Below are 11921 nucleotides of genomic sequence, written 5' to 3' on the forward strand. Positions count from 1 at the left end.
CGATCGTAAGGAAAATTCATTTAGTGAAGATTCCACTTGAAGACCTCTCATCTGACCACTCACCCGTACTCTTCAAAATTTTTCGGCAGCCAGAAATTAAAGAACGGCAGCGTCATCTTACAACATCAGCCACAAACTGGTTAAAGTATTAAAAATATGTCAACACACACTTAGAACTTAATCCTATGCTAGACACAAATTCATATATTGAAAGTTCTGTGAAAACATTTGAACAAAAGCTGCTAGTGCTGCAACACCTCAAATGACTTGTAAGCAACACTTGGAACTACGAACAGGCAAATCGAGGACTTAGTGCTAGAAAAAAGATGTCATCGACGAGAGTGGCAAACCCACAGATCACCAGCCACAAAGCCACGACTGAAGACGGCAACACGTGCCCTAACGAAAGAATGAGGATAAAGAACATCGCCGCTATATGAGAAACTATCGCCGACAAAGACAGAGCAGTCATTGTGGAAGGCAAATCTTTGCCTAAGTATGCCTATGGAAGCAGAAACAGTGGAGCAAGCCAATGCGTGGCTGTCAAAAAATGCCTTGTCGTCGTCTTACTCTCTTTTGTTATTAGTTTTCAATAGCTACTGCTTCCGATCAAGTCACCGTCTTTTTTCGGTTGATAAATTGATTCATTTTCACATAGCTCGCAAATTTATTCAGAGATGGTCTAATCTACAGACTTTTAATGAAAATGAAGTGTTAACTTCCAACCAATTTACGAGGTTTTATTTGATCTTTTAAAAAAATTAAACTATAAAAATGAGCCTCCTCTAAAACTCCAGGGTCACGGATATTCTTCCATTTTTTTTTAACAGCCTGCAAATTTTTTTAATTATTTACAGAGAATATAACAAAGCAATCGTACGCTCTGAGCGAGTTGAAACGATAAAGCAGGTTGAAAACTGCTCTCTCGCTTTGCTCTCGCTAGCCTGAGTTCGAAGGCAGAGTGCGCTCAGGAAGCGAAGCGATAATATTGGAAGAGATCGAGCGATAAGTCACTGCATGCATTTTTATGTGCAATCGCTCGAAAGAAGTCACAGTGAGAACGAAGCGAGTTACGGGCTCAAGCGATAAAGCGAGAGCAGAGTGCAACCTGCTTAATCGCTTCAACTCCCACTCCCAATTGTATTGTTGCATTCTGTGCTTTAATTACCGTTTATTTTCAAAACGCTCGTTTTTGTGTTTTGTTTTGTTCCTTTATGTGCTTTATTTACCGTTTATTTTTTAAGCTCGCGGTTTTAATTTTCTCATTTGTAATTAATGAGGCGCATAGTTAAAGAACCTTTATGCGTGGTTTCGTAAGTCAATAAAAAAATATTGACTTCCCCTTTTTCAATTCTATTAGAGTCATGGGGGTGGACGCCAGTTTTTTTTTAACAGAAAGTTAATCGTTGCGCTTGATCCTCGTCCGAATCTCAACCTTCTCGCTTTGCTCATAGCTTCTCGCGGGCACTCTAACATCAGCCTAAGACTATACAATTAATTTTATCGATATTAGTTACCTAGTATTTTATATTTATACACAGCTTACACATAGTATTGTATATTTATGCAATGCTTATATCACCATCAAGCTTATCGCAGAAACATTTTTAATAATAATAAAGGCCTTTTATCCTCCAATGATCCCATTTTACCAAATTACATTGGTTTGCGTAATAACAGCTTCTTTAACATATGCCAGTAAAATGTTTCCATTTATGTAAAAGAATAGGGATTGTAGTATTATATGCAAATAAAATTGAACAAGTGAAACTTTTGGCTGACAGACTTAAAAAAGAGTTGGTCACAATTTTTTTCAACAAGGGGATATTTAAAACTTTTAAATATAACAGATTAAGCAAGAAAAATATCAGGCTCTCCATTACTTGTTTATGTTGACAATTATGATTTATTTACATCGTGTATTTTTACAAATATTATTCTCTCCTCATATTTCAGGGACTTTGCAAGCAATGAATCATTATTTCTAGAAGTCGAGCCGAATCGATATGGCCATGTCCGTCAGTATGAATGTCTAAATCTAAGGAACAAGTGAAGCTAGAAATTTGAGGTCCATTGACATATGCAAACGCAGCACGAGCTTGTTGACTGTTGGAGCCACGCCCACACATTGGGAAAATGTTTTGATGTTTCCATTTTCTTTATCAGTCTTGTAAATTTCTATGGATATGACAAATAACTTTTGCCACGTCCATAAGTCGCCCAAAACTAACGTGAAAAAGTGTGGACATATGAAAAATATTTAGATTGTATCATTATGTTTCAGTCTTGTTAATATCTATCGTTTTTCTAATAAATGTTTGGAACTCTAAAAGACTACAAAAAATTTTTTAACTCTCTTGTCAATTTCTATCAGTATAAAAACCTTTTGCTAACGCCCCTTTTAACGCCCACTTACTGCTCAAAACTTTCACATCCGCACATTTGAGAACTTTAAATTTCTTTTAATTATATTTGTTATTTTCCCAATTTATTTTGATCTGCCTGAATATGTTGAAAATTCTCGTTTCCACTTCCACTAACTGAGTAACGAGTAACTGATAGTCATCGAACTCGACTAAAGCGTTCTCTCGTGTTTAAAAATATTTACATTACTATTTATTTTCTTGTCAATACCTACTATGTCGTAAACATTTAAGCCAAGCCCACAATTCATTGTTCAAACAGGGTTCATTTTTTCTCGGTAGTTAGCATTCCATATATTTCACATATGTTTCTTTCAATGCCTGTCAATACTAAACGATGCAAATAGTCGTTCCTGATAGCTCTACGTTCATAGAGACGGACAGATGGGCATGGCCACATCGACTTGTCTATTGCTCCTGAGCAAAAAATATATGGTCGGAATCTCTTCCTTATGCCTTTTACGTAATTTTCAACGAATTTAGTATACCCTATAACTCTATGAGTAACTGGTATAACTATGAAGGACTAGTCTGGACGGGTCTTAAAGCATGACCCACGTTATTCTTATAATTGTTTTAAGTTGGTTTATTTTGTGGCGTTACTGCAAGTATTTCTGTATTATTCTCATAAGTATCCTCAGTAACAAAACAACTTAATAAACTCATAAATATGAGTCAAACATTAATCCGGCGTCTTGTCAATCAAGCTTATAGCAGAAACATTTTTATTTATAATCAAAGCTTGTTATCTTCAAATGAACCCATTTTACCAAGTTACATTGGTTTACGTAATACCAGCTTCTTTAACAAATGTAAGTAAAGTGTTTCAATCCAATAAAAAAGCAGGCATGTTTCAATCTGCCATGAGGTATAAATGGTGCTAGGTAGTATTAATTGTGCAAATAAAATGGAACAAGTATTCTTTGTTTGACTGATTTAAAATACAGTGAGTCAAAAAATTTTTCTACAATTGAATCATTGCCTTTAAAAGATTAACAAAGAAAAATGTCAGAATCAGGATCTATTGTTTATTTTGACAATAATGATTTATTAAGTTCGTGTATTTCTACAAATATTATTCTTTCCTCATATTTCAGGAACTTTGCAGTAGTGCAATGAGCCTTTATTATTAGAAGTACCGGGTCACTATCCGAGTCGATAGAGCCATGTCCGTCCGTATGAATGTCGAAATCTAAGGAACTAGTAAATCTAGATATTTGACGTCCAAGTTTGTTTACTAATGATGCCACGATATTTTTTCATTTTCTTTATCAGTCTTGTAAATATCTATCGATGTGACAAACAAAATTTTACCACCCCCACAATCCGCCAAAAACTAATGCGACCATACTTTTGAAAAATATTTAATGCTTTTTATAATATTTCAGTCTTGTAAGTGTCTGTGTATTTGCTAATAAACGTTTGAAACGCCAATAATCCCACAAAAAATGCATAATTGCTTTGCCAACTTATATCGGTATAAAAAAAAGATTTTGACCACGCTTCTTTTAACGCCTATTTCCCGGCCAAAACTGTCACATCCACACATTTGAAAACTTTAAATTTGTTTTCATTTTATTTGGTCTTTTCTCAATTTCTTTTGAGCTGTCTGAATATGTTGAAATTCCTCGTTTGCACTTCCACTAGGTGAGTAACGGCTAACTGATAGTCATCGAACTCGACTACAGCGTTTTCCCATGTTTTAAATATATTTACGTTGCTATTTTTATACCCGTTACTTGCTGAGTAAAGAGTATACCGTATTCGGTGAAAAGTATGCAACAGGCAGAAGGAAGCGTTTCCGACCATATAAAGTATATATATTCTTGATCAGGATCAATAGCCGAGTCGACTTGGCCATGTCCGTCTAACCGTCTGTACATATGAACGTCGAGATCTCAGGAACTATAAAAGGTTAAGATATAGAAGGTTGAGATTAAGCATAAAGATTCTAGAGACAAAGACGCAGAGCAACTTTGATGACCCATGTTGCCGCGCATGTCTAACGCCCACAAACCTCACAAAGCTGCCCACGCTTTTGAAATACGATTTGATATTTTTTCCTATTTGTATTAGTCTTGTAAATTTATATCGATTTGCAAAAAAAATTATTTGCCACGCCCACTCTAACGCCCTAAAGCCGCCAAACCGGTCACGACCACACTTTGGAAAAATTGATAAATTTTTCTAATTTTATTCCCCAATATCTATCGATATCCCAGAAAAAATTCTGAAATTTTGCACTCGAATTCACACTAGCTGAGTAACGGGTATCTAATAGTCGGGGAACTCGACTATAGCATTCTCTCCTGTTTAGACATTATTATGATCAATTTGGATCTGTTTATCGCTCTCTTAAAAAGCAGAACGCTGATCTACTGATCTGCAGACCGTGTGTCTAGTGACCTTCTTCGACGACTGCTATTTGCGCGGATCAAGCTTAGGTTGTGTACTTCTCGCTTACATTGACATGTAACTCCGCAGCTCCAAAGACACTAGAATAACAAGATGCGTAACGGCCGTAAATTAGTTTGGCACTATGCAGCCACCTTTTTTGGTAACGGCCAAAATTGCTCTCTGTCCGCTCGCTTACGCTTAGAGCTTAAGAAATCTAAAAATAGAATTTGCTTGCTTGTGTGAATAAAAACAATAGACCAGAACGTGTATATGTGTGAGTACTTGAGCTCGAAGACTATTTTGGGCCAAACGAAGATCTTCGATCTTCTGATCGAAGAAACGAATATACACATTTGGAGTTTTGGCAATATGATAAAACAAATTAAAATTAATAATTCACGCCCTGACGATTATAGTTTTAAAGTTTTTTAAATTCGTTTGTTAAGATCGCCGCTCGAATTACCTATCCTTTACTCTACAATTTCTGCTGCTAATTTTAGGAAATAAATAGTCACGCATTATTTGCTTAACATTATTCTGTGACGCTCGGTGGTCGCGGTTATGTTCTGCCGTTATTATTTTCCTTTTTTCCGATTTAACTGTCAGTTACCAATGCTGTTCGAAATGTTGTTGACGGGAAATGTTCGATCAGTGTGTGTTGTATAAAAGCAAGGATCGGTAGTTCGCAATGGATTCCATTGACGACCCCTAAATTTACTACGCCTTTTAGTGTTTGGAGAAGAGTGCTCCGATCAGAGATTCCAATAAGATGCCTTATTCTACTCTGAAATAGCACGAAGGTTTTAAAAGATGGGGGGGAATCAGATTTCTCAATAATTATCTGATTCCTGAAGTAGTTTACTGATTTGTCAGTATATAGTATATACTGTAGGTCAGGGATTCTTCGCTTTTGACTGTAGCAATGTCGGAATATTGCGAATCAGCTTCTAAGGCATTCACGTTTTGACGTGACAATGTATGGGTTACATAATACTCCTTACCAGGTTTGTATATTATGTTCGCATTACGGTCGGTAATAAAGGCTTTCCAGCGTTATATTTTGGCATTGGGATTCTTATCGGACACTTCATATGTCAGCGGCTGATGATCTGTATAGATGTTGAGGTTTCTCACACCATACAGGTAATTTCTTAAATTTTGTAAAGCCCAAACAATGGAGCTCTCGCAAATTTGTAACTCCGTTGGGCCCGAGAAATAAATATAAATGGCGAATTTCTTGGGATAGCACTGCTATATATCATGTCCCGAGTCATTTGTTGTTATGTCAAAGGGTTTTTTAATCTGGATATCTCAAAACGACATCTTCAGAGGCTAATATATCCTTCAATTTTCAATCGCTTCAATGTGTTTCTGCTTTAGTTCAATAATCACTTTCCTTGAGTGCTAATCAACATATTTTGTAATTTTCGCCTTTTAAGACGTCCTTTAGGGGTCTGGCGAATCCCTTGATAAAATACCTATAATAATTGGCTAACCCTAGAAATGATCTAAGTGAAAAAGGTGTTCTCGGGATTTGAAAATTTTGCAAGGCTTGTACCTTTTCTGGCGAAGTTTGAATTCCACCTCCGGACACAGTAAGTCCCAGATACTTGACTCATTTTTGAAGAACTTTGATTTTTCCTGAGACACTTTCATGTTAGATTCTTCAACGTTATTAAAAACCCAGTTAATATGCTTTACGTGGTACCCTTTTATTTTGGAAAAAATGTTGACGTCGTCAACATAGACATGACTGGTGTTTCCGACCTCCTCACAGAGGACATCATCAATAGCCCTTTGAAATATGCTCGGAGCATTTTTTAAACCGAACGGAAGCCTGCAAAACTCATACTTGCCATTGTTTACAGAAAAAACGTTTTTTCTCTATCCCTTTCCTCCAATTTTATTTGGTGGAAGCCTGACTTAAGGTCCAGTGTGGTAAAATATTGAGCATCACCCATGTTTGCCAATATTGAAGAAATATTAGGTATTGCGTATTTATCACTCACGGTTTTTTGATTCAGTTTCCTGAAATGTATAACCACTCTTTTCTTTTTATGACCGAATTCATCGCCACCTTTTTTTATGAACAAACCGAATAGGCTTATTGTGGGGCGAATGATGTCGATTTCTAAAAGTTGTTTAACTTCTGAATTGACAAAGTTAGCTACGCCCATAGGGTATGGGTATAACCCAGAGTATACTGGCTCATCATCTGTTCGTATGGTAGCCAAAGTGTTTATAATGTAGGGTTAGCGACTCGTTTGGATCTGCAAACGCATTTGATCTTGATATTGAAGGATTTTTTTTATAGACAAAGGTCATCGACCTGGGTGAAATTTACATTGGGCCACGATTTAAAGTTAAGCAACCGGGTGCCGCCTTTAAACATAATGATACCGTTACTTAGATCAAGTTGTGATAACTTGCATAAGCAGGTCAAGTCCCACTATACTGTCATATGAAGAAATAGGTGGTTTTATTGAACACTTTGATCAGACATTTTTTTGTAGTCTGCGTGCGCACATTGAGAGAGTTAACCTGGAAAGTCGTTTCAACGGGTAAGATATTCTTTAAGGTGGACAAAGGTTTGATATCATTTTTTGAGTCACCGGTATCGATTAGTAACTTAAGAAGTAAGCCTCTTCCTACATCCTGTTCGAAAATACAAGATCATTGCTCACATTATTTTCCTCAGCTAGGGACTGGAAATCAATATCAACAGTGTCCTGCTCCTTAGCGGAATAACTACCATTCTAACAGCTCTGGGATGAGATAGCTTTCTTGTAAAAATTAGTTGGTTGTAGAATACGCAATATCGACTAGTCAACCTCCATTGGTTCCGACCTTTAATGTTGTGGATCTTGACTTTGGAACCGTTGTCTTGAGAAATTAGAGTGTGAGTTTCCGCGAGAGTTTTTTCTGTTGGTTTGATCTCTCTTTATAGTTATTACTGTGAGCTTTAGTATATTCATGAGTAATTTTAAAGTTTTTTCTACCTCGTCATAGTATTCTAACAAGGATAGCTATCATTGTCTAATAGTACCGAGTTTCTGTAAAATAACGCGTACTGACAGTTTGTCAGCATAAATAAATTATAGTCTGGCTTTGAAATTTAACAAAGTATTAAAAGATGATAAAGTTGCACTGGCCGTGCCATTGATCTTATTTCTTATAATACCAAGGGCATTGAAGTGTCTTGAACTGTCATCATAATCAAAGACTTCGTAAGCGAATGTTGCCGCCATGCGACATATTCGTCTTGTTTGCCACAAAAATCTGGCAAATATATCAGTAAGTCCAAAGGTTTTTCGCTTATTAATTCATCTTCACGATCAGAAAACTTAGTGGTATTACTGTTTCTTAATAAATTAATTTAATTTAATTAATTAATCTTTCACCGTATCCGGTATTTGATTATCAAAACAGAAAGCAAACTTTGCAAATCACAGGCTTTTGAAGGTACAAATTTTTCACTTTAAATTCGAAATTACTTGATCAACTCAACAATATTATTTTCATTTATATCGTTATTATTAGGAGTGATAATATTTAGAATTCCACTTACATAAATCATATTTTACCCGTTACTCGTAGTGTAAAAGTGTATACTAGATTCGTTGAAAAGTATGTAACAGACGGATTCTTGATCAGTATCAATAGCCGAGTCGATTTAGCCATATCCGTATGAACGTCGAGATTTTAAGAACTATAAAAGCTTGAAGGTTGAGATTTAGCATACGGATTCTAGAGACAAAGTCACAGCGCAGTTTGTTGACCCATGACCCTCTACCCGCGGAGCTTGACGATCGGAGAAGATTTTTCCGAATTCTCTGCGTCGGCCAAACAAACTAAAATATCGCACGCCTAAAAATAGTCATCATAAGCCATAAAGACTCGATCATCTCAATCGACCTGGCTGCTTAGCCTAGTGGCGCCGGTGGCGTGGCTTTACGTTTTAAGGTCAGTTCCCTTATTCCTCTGTTCCCGATCGGCAAGTAAACTATAAATCCGCACCGCTAAATACGTTAGCATTACATCCGAGTCCTTGCCTTTTTTTGGCCCGAACTGGCTATTTGGCCTAGTACGTCGGCGGCGACGGCCAAAAAGCACATACGAGTTATGTTTATGTTAAACTAAAAAATTTGGTCTGCAATTAGCAGATTGATATTTTAACAAGGAAGTCTCACATATTTATACCCGGTACTCGTAGAGTAAACGGGTATACTAGATCCGTTGGAATGTATGTAACAGGCAGAATAAAGCGCTCTCGGCCATATTAATATTCTTGGTCACCATCAATAGCCGAGTCGTACTGGCCGTCTGTCCGTTCGAATGAACGTCGAGCTCCCAAAAACTATAAAAGATAGAAGGGTGACATTAAGCATACAGATTCAAGGGACATAGACACATCGCAAGTTTGTTGACTCATATAATGCAACCCAGAATGATATACAACATTTTTCGTCTTTTCCGACATTGGAACATGCGACGTAAAATTTGCCGTGTGAAAAGCAATCAATTTCCAAATTAATCGCAAGACCGGAAACTGAAGACGTTTTAAAGAAAATTGTATATCGTTGGGAATCATATTTGCCTTTCAAGATGGTTGCTTCAATAATATTCGGCTTTAATATCTTCACCGTTATTCGCGTACCGTGGAAAAAGCGGGGCTGCATTGTAGCATCATAGCGATATACTGCGGGATTCAAATCCGTCTCACTGATTCTGCGAAAACAGACGTGTGTTTTCATTTTCTTGATCATCACTTGCAGCAGAACGACGTAGTCCTCTGCCCGCATGTTTGTTTTCCATTTTAGTATAACTTTCTTCTTGTGTGCCTGCAGCACGTAAATTCGCTACTACTACTGTGTACTTCGAATTTCAAGATTTAAACGTCGGTGGTAGAGGCATTATTTCACTAAGCATAGACGTTGAAAAAAATTTATAAAAAAAACAGTTTAAAATAATTTTAACAATCAATCAAGGCACGATGAAGTTTGAATGCGCGAAAACCGCAAATGAAACAACAAAAAATGTGGAATCCATTTACGGCTAACCTAACATAATAACCCAGCGATATTTTTAAAAACACACACATATTATAAAACAAATATATCACAAATCCACGAAAATAAACAACAAATTTCTTTTTTGGTTTTCACTAATAAAGCTCGTTAAATTTTAGAAAAAAACAGCAAAGAATTGTTGTTTCATAAAAAAATGTTCAGATGTCAGTCAAATATTAAATAAATTAAACGAATGTTAACGTTTGTAGCTAATTTTTTTATATTTTGCGGTTTTTTCTAAAGATTTTCATGAATTTTTCATAGCCAATATTTTGTTCCCAGAAAATACAAAGCCAACAGAAAAAAATCCAAATCGGACTTCAGGAAGTCGTGTTATAAGTGTTCATCGAAACTCCAACTTCGATTTATTAATAATATATTATAAATAATATTATGAAATCTGATAATTTAATTTTAATCAACTAATTTAATCCTTGTTGTTTACTTTTAGTACCTGCTGAAGACATTTGGCGCGGAGTAACTGCGGTTAGCAATGCTGGAAAAAAAAGAGGCCGTGGGAAAGGAAGTGGAAAAAAAGTTGCAAAGGATCTTAACAAAGGGCAATCTATCGGATTCGGAAAATGCGGTCGCATATGGCCTGGATTGAATTCACCTATTATACGAGGAAACGAATTAATTAGTCAGCAGAAACTTAATGAGAATTTAGATAGAGAAAATGGTATTTTAAAATTACGCGATTCAATGGGTAGTTTTAAATTGATGAAACTAAATCCAATAGACCGAGGTTGGTCTGGAAGTAAAATGCCCGGCCGAAGCATTGGACCTCCTGATCCTGTTGGCGACGAAGAGTTTGTGTCATTTGATACTAGAGTTTTAGAAAACAAAATTGTTTTTATTATGAAAGGAAATATGGGAAGAAAACGAAGATATTCCGTTCTTTCAGTCACAGGAAATGGTAATGGTTTGGCAGGATTCGCTACCGCTAAAGCGCCTGAAGTTCGTACGGCCCTTCGAAAATCAAAGAACCGAGCAGGACAAAAACTAATCAACATAAGCCTTTGTGAAAATAGAACAATTTTTCATGACTTTCGTACAGATTTCGGAAAAACAAAAATTTTTTGTTTTCAGAAACCTGATGGATACGGTTTAGTATGTCACCGAGCAATTCAGACAATTTGTAAAGTTATAGGTATCAAGGATTTATATGCCAAAATTGAAGGGTCTACGAACATCCAGAATATTGCAAAGGCATTTTTTATTGGTTTGATGACGCAAAGGTCCTATCAGCATATTGCTAACGAAACAAATTCAAACATTGTTCAACAGCAAAACACAAGAAATAGATTCATTGATGTAAAAGGAATGCCTTGTCTTAATTCAACTCCAACGCATAACACCCAAGAAATTGACTATATGCATTTCACATTAGGAAATCAAATAGTTTTGCAGCGAAAAGCCACAGTACCATTTTATGTTAATAGCAAAGGACACGACTTGCATCAATTTAAAAAGGAGCGATTTCGGAACCAAGTTAATGTTCGACTACACAAGCTAGTTACTGTTTATGATTAATTTATGAAATATTAAAACTGTTAAATAAAAAGTAATCTTATTAAAGTTTATTTTACCAAAAAGCTGGCTGCCCAAAAAGCTGTCTCAATATTAAACAAAATTGTTAGATTGTTATGTGTTGATATGGATTTTATAAAGTTAATTTCACACTCTGGGAACTATAATTTGTACCAAAATTAGTTTTCATTTGTTAAATTTTATAATGACTCTGTATGTTAGTTAAGATTTTGAAGTCGAATAACAGAGCTACACACATTGTTTGATATTCATTTTATTATTTACTTATATGCAAGAAAAAAGTAGGGGAACAAATGCAACGCGCTAACTCATCGTTTTCTTATAATAGTAAAATTTGCCAATAGTGAACTCTATTTTTGACTCATCTGAATAGGTTTAAGAATTTAGAATTAACTTATTGTGATTGAATTTGTTGTGTTTTCAAATTTAAGCTATTCTTTGCCAGTTTTAGCTTTAAGCACTTTGAAAAAGGTAAGTTAAA

The 11921-nt window shown here is 35.8% G+C and overlaps 1 protein-coding gene across 2 annotated transcripts; it reads left to right on the top strand.

Annotated features, from left to right (window-relative positions):
• The first annotated feature begins 2985 nt into the window (after positions 1-2985).
• On the top strand, positions 2986-11586 carry LOC116801123 (28S ribosomal protein S5, mitochondrial). 2 transcript variants are annotated; one of them, XM_032718864.1, is made up of 3 exons: positions 2986-3235; positions 3521-4070; positions 10341-10418. In XM_032718864.1, coding segments are annotated over exons 1-2 (144 nt in total). In that variant the 5' UTR covers positions 2986-3093; the 3' UTR covers positions 3523-4070; positions 10341-10418. The 2 variants fall into 2 exon arrangements, with proteins under 2 accessions (XP_032574755.1, XP_032574754.1); XM_032718863.1 differs by lacking the exon at positions 3521-4070 and having other exon boundaries at positions 3001-3235; positions 10341-11586.
• Positions 11587-11921: the final 335 nt, after the last annotated feature.

The sequence above is a fragment of the Drosophila sechellia genome, chromosome 3L (assembly GCF_004382195.2).
Source record: "Drosophila sechellia strain sech25 chromosome 3L, ASM438219v1, whole genome shotgun sequence".
NCBI lineage: Eukaryota > Metazoa > Arthropoda > Insecta > Diptera > Drosophilidae > Drosophila > Drosophila sechellia.

Bases quoted from the DNA above. Each gene is read 5' to 3' on its own strand.
- LOC116801123 (XM_032718863.1), top strand. From the start codon at position 3,094: ATGAGTCAAACATTAATCCGGCGTCTTGTCAATCAAGCTTATAGCAGA. The intron at 3,236-10,340 runs GTAAGTAAAGTG...GTTTACTTTTAG, and splicing joins TACCAGCTTCTTTAACAAAT to TACCTGCTGAAGACATTTGG.